Source organism: Montipora foliosa, chromosome 8, assembly GCF_036669935.1.
Source record: "Montipora foliosa isolate CH-2021 chromosome 8, ASM3666993v2, whole genome shotgun sequence".
Taxonomy (NCBI): domain Eukaryota; kingdom Metazoa; phylum Cnidaria; class Anthozoa; order Scleractinia; family Acroporidae; genus Montipora; species Montipora foliosa.
This window is the reverse complement of record NC_090876.1, coordinates 16,696,941-16,706,940: the sequence shown is the minus strand read 5'-3', so window position 1 is coordinate 16,706,940 and position 10,000 is coordinate 16,696,941. Positions and strand designations below refer to the sequence as shown.

General features: G+C 40.3%; 1 protein-coding gene across 1 annotated transcript in view; it reads right to left on the bottom strand.

Moving 5' to 3' along the window:
• The window catches only part of LOC137968324 (zinc finger protein 721-like), a 23,695-nt gene extending 15,230 nt beyond the window's left edge, over positions 1-8,465 (bottom strand). The window contains exons 1-2 of the mRNA XM_068814924.1: positions 6,714-8,465; positions 6,514-6,623 (exon numbers count right to left, since the gene is read on the bottom strand). Coding sequence (XP_068671025.1) covers positions 6,514-6,623; positions 6,714-8,452 — 1,849 coding nt within the window. The 5' untranslated portion in view covers positions 8,453-8,465. The remainder of the gene's footprint in view (positions 1-6,513; positions 6,624-6,713) is intronic.
• Between the last annotated feature and the right edge of the window lie 1,535 nt (positions 8,466-10,000).

The following is a 10,000-nucleotide window of genomic DNA, read 5'->3' as shown; positions in this document are numbered from 1 at the left end:
TCTAATCTCAACCTTCTCAACCTTCGCTCGCCATCCAGAATGCACTTGCATCCGGAAATGAGCTTCCCAGTACTGAAGATCCTACGAAACAAGGTAAATCGCGAGCGCAAATTCTGCCGTATGCACAAATACGAGAACAAAGTTAAAGACTCGCGCGCGACTCCAATCCTCGCAATCATGGTGGAGCGAGGTAAGGCAGTTCTGTGGCTCTGTTAAATCAACTGGACGTGAGCTAAACTGATCCCTTATGCACGCCGATCTCACCTGCGAGGATGCGCTATTTGCCAGAAAGAATCAATCAGGCATTTGTTGACGTGACGGATGACTACTCGCCTTTGACCGATTCCGTCTGTGTCCCAGTAGAGGACTACGAGCCGATATCTGTTGATACCAAATTTGGGGAGGTGAGCACATGTCTTGTTGGCGGCTGGGACGAGATCCTAGTCTGGGTCTTGAAGGAATATGTTTATATTCTGGATACCTCCATTGCCGACATTCTTAACAACCACCTTTTCTGAATGTAGAGTACCTATAGCTAGTATTTGGAAGCTAGCCGACGTTCCTCTCTTACCCAAGGTGCCAACCATTTACGACCTTGCCAAAAACCAAAGGCTGATATCATTGACATTAACGGTGTCGAAGATTGCTGAAGATTTTGTCATCGACAGTGCGTTGAATCCAGTTGGTTGCTAGCAACCAACGAGCCGAACCATTTTGGACAGATTAGCTTCATTCCAGGCTCCTCTTAACTTTTTTAATGTAGTCCGTATAAGATACCTTTTAGTTATCCAGTTTAGAGAAAGTACAACCATAAATATGAATTATCTCATACAGGGGTGCAGGGATGGCGCAGTGGGCACTCGCCTCCCACCAATCTGGCTCGGGTTTGATTCCCAGACTCGGCGTCACATGTAGGTTGAGTTTGTTGGTTCTTTACTCTGCTCTGAGAGGTTTTTCTCTACGTACTCCCGTTGTCCCCTCCCCTCAAAAATCAACATTTGACTTGATTTGAAATTAATTGCTAATTTCAGTTTACAGTGTCCCCATTTCGTGCTCCAGTGCTAGAACGACTAGACACATAAAGTTCCTTTCCTGTAAGTTAACACTGTTACTAATATGATCATATCACTCCATACTGAAGTGTTGAGCAAGATAGCTCCCAGATTACGTGCTCAAAAAGGGTGGTAGGATCATCTCACCCCAACTTGAACAGAGAGAAGTGGTGGCTGTGGACGACAACGTGAGCTGAGTAGCATGAGCGCTGCATGTTTTATCTTAATTCAATTTAAGACCATTAATGACCAACCAGATATTTTAAATACCTTTAACAAACTTTTCAATGCAAATCAAGTTAGATCATAAAAACCAAGATCGGATGATATATAGAGTTGAGTGTCATGGGCGAAAAGATCACAAGTCCGGTTTATGCTGTCAAATAATATCAGCAACAAGTTACGTTTAAAATGAATATCAACACCTAGGATCAAAAATAAGAGTGTATGCCAGCTAATCACAGTCTCTTTCAGCCTCTGAACATATACGAGGGAAATTCAAGCTTCAAAAAAATTCCATCCCCCAACGCCTTAAGTTGATACTAATACTCCTCGTGCTTTCGTAACCACTCAGTTTTAGGATGAGGTCGTCAGAAATGGTTCCAGTTTTGTTGCACTTTTGTTAACTCATGAGTACTCGATATCAGGGTCTTTATAAATCGCTCTTGCTCACAAATAATTGGAAAATGTTTGGCTGAGCTCATTTATAATAATTAGGGTCCCTTCCCTCAATAGGAAACCTTCAACCTAATGACAATATGTTTAAACCTGAGGAAATACTTTTTTCAAACAAATTCAGTTGTTCAAGGGTTTTTTAAAGCAAGTCTAAGCCATCTTGAATAATTGTGACATATTAGGTTATTTATACGAATAACTTAAATGATTTATTTACATGATTTACACTTATAATTACATCTTACACAAATACTTGCACTACATTAACTTGCACTACATACGATACATGTTACAATACCATAACACTAGTCAAAATGGAATTACAGTTGATCTGTTTACAACGTAATTGTTTACATTTTAATTGTTCGAGTCACTATGCGAATAACTTTTGTATAATAACAAGAGAGCAATCCTGACATGTCACAATTATTCGAGATGGCCGTTTCCAGCAAATATGCAAACCGAAATACACGATTCTCTAACTTAATTATTTCGGATACAAACACTTTATTTCAGAATTTTAAAATAATTTGACTTCAGAGGGTTATTAGGCCGGCATTACAAGCCGCACTGATCCTAGATTCCGGAGTAACCTTGCAGGCTTAAGTTAGGGTGGGGAGCTAGGACATTACACATCACGTTATCCCCAAGTAAGCTCTCAGGCTTCTTGCCAGTTAGGCTGGGGTACTACCACTCTGTTATTACACATCACATGTTAGTCGTATACGTGTCCTCATGTAAGCTCGAAGGCTTCTTGCCACTGAGGCTGGGGAACTACAGCTCTGTAATTACATATCACATTAACCCCATGTAAGAACAAATGTGTCATGCAAGAGCACGACAAACCTATCCTCGATGTACAAACCATACTTTCAAATCGTGACCACTACCGTCACTGGGAGACCCGGGACGCTTAATTACCATTTAGCCAAAAAATCCGGTAATTTCTGTTTGACGTCAAATGCAGAGGCCATTTTCCGAAAAATCTTTTCGGAAATTGTAGACAAGCTCCAGAGGTAGTCCGTTTTCTCCGTTCGTAACAGAGTTCGGGAAAGTCCCTTACCATCTGTGAGAATTGTTTCCAGGCCCTTTTTCACAACATCGAGTAAATATGCGTGATGGAACGTCGGGTAGTAAATGATAAGCGCCATTCTCATCCGGTTGGTCATTAAATTCGGAAAATCGCTTACCTTTACCTGCTTCCCTTTACCTGTTACATTATTGCAGGCAACAAGGAAACGGAAACCGGGCTACCTCCAATGCCACCAACACTTCAGTGTGTATCTGGCCAAACTAGGATCTTTGACTCGGGACTTTTTTGCACAGAACTGTCCCTCGCTCTTTAAGGGGCTTGGTGTCCTCGGCCAACCGGTCAATTTGGACCTGGATCCAAGTATCAAACCCACCCACGCCCCCCAATCACTGCCAACCCATTTCAAATTTAGAATCAATCAAAGCAGCCCTGGATATCTACGAAGCCACTGGCCAACTTGTGAGAGTATCTCAACCAACGAAATGGATTTTTAACCCCCACCAAACCAGGATAGCTGCGGATCTGTTTAGACCCCTCTCAGACCCTAAACAAGGCAATACGTCGCCCAAAGTAAATCATTCCCACGCTAGAAAAGAACCTTCATAAGGTAAATGGAATGAAATACATGTCAGTGGTACCGGTGTCAAGGGAGCCTTTCAAAACATCCACCTGACGTTAAGATCATCCTTGATGACCACGCATCCATATGGTTCTCGGAGGTCTTCAAGTCATCAGTATCGCCGACGACATTTTAATCCCGGGTTGTGGTGCTACCGAAATGGAGGCAGAATTGACCACGACCGAAAACTTATCACTATACTTAAGCAATTTAAGGAATATCATATAAACATCATGTAAAGCTGAATATCGATAAAATGAAATTCTTGGTGCTTAAGGTAACCTTCATGGATCATTTTTTTTAAAATAACACTTTATTGCCTAACACGTCACAGTAAAGGAAGAAAATAACACTAGGATAGAACACCAAAACAGAAAATTATGAAACAGTCAACTTACAATCGGAGCTAATTCGATTGATAGGGAATTACATATCGCAATAATACTGATCAGAGTAAGATAAGAAGCATTTTGTCGACTTAAGGACGGTGCCTACTATTGTTATTGCGCATATGTTCTGCGCATCTCCATAATATACTCGGATTTCCTATCGCCGATGCTTACTAATGCAGGGATATTTTTGCGCGGTTTAAAACTATGCAGATAAAGTAAATCTTCGTAAGTACTCTTGGTATCCAAAAAGAAAATTGGGGGTAACCATGCATTCTTTAGAGATAATTGGAGCTTTAATTTGAGAAATAACGCCATACATTGCTTTGTATTTTAAAGCTTTTTACAAATATTGTTCAATTGTCCAATTTCCTTTTTGGATGTCAACAACACTTGTTAAGATCTACCTTTCCTGCATAATCACAAATCGGGGCAAGAATACCTTTGAATTAGTAGGCACCGTCCTTAACTCTTATATCTTATACTTTTTAGCTATTTTGGAGACAAAAGCGTTAATTGAGAGGGAATTGCATTATATATCCTTTGCCAGTCATCTACAGTTAGCGGTACAGCTCCATTTACTCGGTCCAGTCTGTGGCGAGTAATGAGTTTTGTTGTTCAGTAACTTGTAGAAGTCTTTTAGTTTTAGCCTTTTCTAAACCTTTTTTATGCAAGCCATTCTCTTACAATGGACGTTTTACTGTCTATTAAAATTTCTCTATTGTTAAACAGGACAGTTTTTACCTTGATCGAAGCTATGCATCAATTAAGTTCACTGAAGAAAGACAGCATTTCTCCATAAAAAACCGGTAATTTGGGATCGAGAAATTTTGTATCATAGTTGCACAAAAGTAAAAACTTTAAACAACCAAGTTTCCTGAAAAAGTTGTTGGGAATTGATTTCCAGTTTGAGAACGAAAAGGGAAGGACACGGGGAATCCAAGAGAGTCGCAAAGCTTTCGTCAGTTATGTTTAAGCCACCTCTACTATAATCCTGATAAAGACCGTCTCTTTTGATAGTATCACTTTTCTTGTTCCAAACAAAAGCAAACATATTTTCTCTTATTTTAATTGCAATGTCCCTAGAGACACAGGTGTTCAAAGTGGAATAAACAATCTTCGATTGTCCCAGAGATTTTATAATCAACACCTTACCAAACTCTACACTGTCACTCTCGGAAGACCTCCTAAAACCTGCACTGGCAGAACATTCGACAGTATTTTCTGACATCACTCTACGCAAGGAGGCCCCAAAAATGCAATACGACAAGCGCGCCCAACCTTCGCACGCTTACACCAAGCCTCGTCCTTTGCAACGGGAATCACCCTGGATTTAGGGTCAGGTCGTCGCCAGCCCGTTGCCACGCACCTACGCCATAAACACTGGCAAGCGCGTACTCCGTCCTAACAGGGCCCAATTACAACCAGCTGCGCAACCGCGAACCATCCCTCAGTGCTCTCCTCCACGTCCGCCTGCGCAGTTCCTTCCTTCGGCACCAGTAATCAGCTCAAGTAACACGACTCTTCCCGACCCCGATCACCGAGAGACAGGACCCTCCTCCCCCCAGAAAAAACTAAATGCACCACCATGCCACCCCTCCCAGAGGCTGCACAACATCACGAAGAAATGCAGACTAACAGTCACCGAAGCTCATCTCCTCTTAGCACTAACACTCCTGGCGTGCTACAAACCTCCAGATCGGGAAGGCAGTTCTGACCGCGGTAGAAATTTAAGGATTTCGAACTCTACTAGAATGCAGCACATTGAAGTACTCGCAAATCAAAATTTCAAAAGATACAATTCGCTTTTGGAAAATGAACAATATCTTTTATTATCGTTCGTGTTGTTTCTCATTTTTTTAATACACAACATTTGGGCGATGAATTAACTGTCTATTCCTCTCGTCCACCCTCACACTGAAAATTTCATTCTTGCGAATATCGTCTGGATACAATGATAAAAGTATTGGATAACAACAACATTAATGTAACAAACCGGGATAATCCCATAAGAGTAATAAAACAATTTCTGCTGTCTTTTCGTACTCAGACCTTAAGTTGTAGTGTGTATACATAACATAAACTCCAAAGTGAAATTCGAAGAACACAGATAAGGAGTTAAGACAATTAAGAAAAACTGCACGAATGCAAAATTAGTGTTAATCAGCTCGGGTCACTTAGTATGTAGTGTTGTTATTCCAGTAACAAGAGGCAGAGACTGAATGCCATTACTTGATCCTCGTCAGAAGAAAGACTCAAGGGAGTATTTTCAAGCGAATTGCCCTCCATATTCTGTGCAGCAACTATACACTCGCAGAATCACACAAAACTCATTCACCACTCAACTTTGTAAATAATAACAGAAAAAAAATAACTAAGAACTGCAAACAAAGACACGAAGGAGGGGCAAAGAACTTGAAATCGTGCGATAGCAGTGAATTTATTCACCTGAAAGGGAAAGAAAAAAGCAGACCTTTCCTGTAACAAGAAATAGTTTGGAGATCGTAACTACCTATACAAGAAGAATGCAAGTAGTTTCAACTGGTACATACAAAAATCATAGCTTTTACAATCCAAATTCAACCTCTAACAATCAGTGTAAATGATGCAAGGGTAGCAATGTCCAATGAAAGCTTCAAAGTTGAGGTCAGAGCACCGAGCATTCAGGCCCTCTTATACAATTATTTCATTGAGATAATTCCATCCTTGATCAATTTTAAATTAGGTTAGCCACCAAACTAATTCAGATCGAAGGCTCCTCCAACTTCATATGATTTTGGTAATGTTCAAGAAGAACAGCCTCGCTGCTCAACTCCTCCTGGCAAATCCAACAACTATGCTTTTCATCCTGGTTGAAACCACGCTCGTTTATCGACTCTCCAGTGTGGGCTTTTTCATGCCTCCTTAGAGAAATGGCTTGACTGAAATACTTTCCACACTGTTTGCATTCATAAGGCTTTTCTCCAGTATGTGTTCTTTCATGTCTCCTTAAATCGAATCGTCGACAGAAACACTTTCCACACTGTTTGCACTCATAAGGCTTTTCTCCAGTATGTGTTCTTTCATGAATCCTTAAACTTTGTCCTCGACTGAAACACTTGCCACACTGTTTGCATTTATAGGGCTTTTCTCCATTGTGGACTCTTTCGTGTTTTCTTAGATTTTCTGTTTTACTAAAACACTTTCCACACTGTTTGCACTTATAAGGCTTTTCTCCAGTATGTGTTCTTTCATGACTCCTTAAATGTTGTGCTTGACTGAAACACTTTCCACACTGTTTGCACTCATAAGGCTTTTCTCCAGTATGTGTTCTTTCATGAATCCTTAAACTTTGTCCTCGACTGAAACACTTGCCACACTGTTTGCATTCATAAGGCTTTTCTCCAGTATGTGTTCTTTCATGTCTCCTTAAATCGAATCGTCGACAGAAACACTTTCCACACTGTTTGCATTCATAAGGCTTTTCTCCAGTATGTGTTCTTTCATGAATCCTTAAACTTTGTCCTCGACTGAAACACTTGCCACACTGTTTGCATTTATAGGGCTTTTCTCCATTGTGGACTCTTTCGTGTTTTCTTAGATTTTCTGTTTTACTAAAACACTTTCCACACTGTTTGCACTTATAAGGCTTTTCTCCAGTATGTGTTCTTTCATGACTCCTTAAATGTTGTGCTTGACTGAAACACTTTCCACACTGTTTGCACTCATAAGGCTTTTCTCCAGTATGTGTTCTTTCATGAATCCTTAAACTTTGTCCTCGACTGAAACACTTGCCACACTGTTTGCATTCATAAGGCTTTTCTCCAGTATGTGTTCTTTCATGTCTCCTTAAATCGAATCGTCGACAGAAACACTTTCCACACTGTTTGCATTCATAAGGCTTTTCTCCAGTATGTGTTCTTTCATGCGTCCTTAAATTTTGTGCCTGACTGAAACACTTGCCACACTGTTTGCATTCATAAGGCTTTTCTCCAGTATGTGTTCTTTCATGACTCCTTAAATGTTGTGCTTGACAGAAACACTTTCCACACTGTTTGCATTCATAAGGCTTCTCTCCAGAATGTGTTCTTTCATGAATCCTTAAATCGTGTCCTTGACTGAAACACTTTCCACACTGTTTGCACTCATAAGACTTTTCTCCAGAATGTGTTCTTTCATGAATCCTTAAACTTTGTCCTCGACTGAAACACTTGCCACACTGTTTGCATTCATAAGGCTTTTCTCCAGAATGTGTTCTTTCATGTCTCCTTAAATCGTGTCCTCGACTGAAACACTTGCCACACTGTTTGCATTTATAGGGCTTTTCTCCAGTGTGGACTCTTTCGTGTTTTCTTAGATATTCTGTTTTACTAAAACACTTGCCACACTGTTTGCAATCATAAGACTTTTCTCCAGTATGTGTCGTTTCATGCGTCCTTAAATTTTCTCCTCCACTAAACCATTTGTCACATTGTTTGCATTTATATGGCCTTTCTCCAGTATGGATTCTACTTGATTTTACAGCTTCAGTAAAGCACTTGTCATCCCGCTTGCATTTCTTAGTCCTCTCTCCTGTATGGTCCCCTAAATTTCTCATGTGATACTGTCGGTCCTCTCTGCAACTCCTCCTTTCTTTCCCACGGGAGTTTTTCACGCCAGTACAGCTCTTCTTGTGCAAAACAGACCTTGGCATCTTCTTTTTCATCAAAATCTCACTTCTCACTAAAACAGACGAAAATGAAAATTAATTTTAAATATTTGAAATATTATTTGGCATTCTGTAAGATCACTTGATGTTCCTCACTGACAATGTCATTCAGCAGGCTACAGTGGTCACCTGCAGTCTAACTTTGCAACCCTGTTTCGCGTTAAAACAGTATTCAAGCAAGAGGCTATGGGAAGACTACACTTTGTTCGAGATATTTTTAGCCGATTTTCTTTCAAGTTCACAGCATTTCAGTGTTCTTTATTTTCAGTGTGATAAAATATCTTGGTCAGTACGTGCTGTCCTTGTCTTGCTGTTTAGTCTGTTTTACGCTGTTTTACGTCGTTATCTCAATCCTGTGTTTCATATCCGTAGTCCATAGCCCGAAGTCCACATTTCATGACCCGACCATAGGGTAAATTGCCATTATAAAATAGTTGTTCGCATTTAAAACTGTTGTTAACAGCATTGATTGCAATCAAAATCAGTAAACAGAGGTTTTACAAGTTTCTACGATGGCATTTAATATGTGCTATACAGGGAGAACAACGAAATCATGCACTTAGTCCGTTAAGATGTGTTACCGAGTCATAGGATAACCGAAATGCACACAATTCTTTATGAAATATCACCCCCCACCCCAAGTTTGTCATGCAGTCTTTTACAGTGTCGCGGTCATCGCGATAGCCTCTTTAATGAATCCTACTTGGAGTACCATTGCCAAAGAAATCTTACACGCACTGGAAAATCATTATTATAATACTACAGATGCGACTAATAATTATAATAATAATAGCAATAATAATAACTGAATGTTAAAGATAATTGCATGTGTTCTAATACTTAAGGAGACTGTAAATCAAATCAGATGACTTTGACTTTTAAGCAAATCAAACCAAAGAGGAGAGGAAAACCAGACTACTTGGAAAAACGTCTTGGAACAGAGTTGACAACCAACAAACTCAACCTTCAAGTGACATTGAGAATGGGTAAGTAACCTCGACCACATCTGTGAAAGGGAAGTGCTCTCACCACTGTTCCAAGTCCCTGATTCTTTAATTAACCCAGCACCCTAAACAATCTGGATCACTCCGCCTGCCCAAGTAAGGAGCCCTCATAATAAATCCCAAACAGAGGGCTCAATCTAGTAGTCACTCAAAGTTCAGCTGCATGATCACAGTACAACACATGATGAAATTCAGGCTAAGTAGATTTGGATAAAATATCATGTAACACCAATCCAGCAAATTAAAAAAGGAAGGGATGAGGAATTATGAATAGTATTGTGGGCACCCCCTCGCATCCACTGCCACATCTCCTCCCTCGAAGTTATTGCCATACACTTCTACCTGATTCCAGCTGTCTACACCAAAATGTCATCCCAAAATATTGACCTGATCCCAACTGATTTGCTTCATAGCTCAGTTGGAACATTGCACCAGCATTGCAGAGGTCATGGGTTCAAATCTTGTAGAAGCTGCCTGAATTTTCCAGGTGTCTATAAAGTGACGGTTGTCCAGTTTAGTGAGAGGATCACTTCTATCTTAC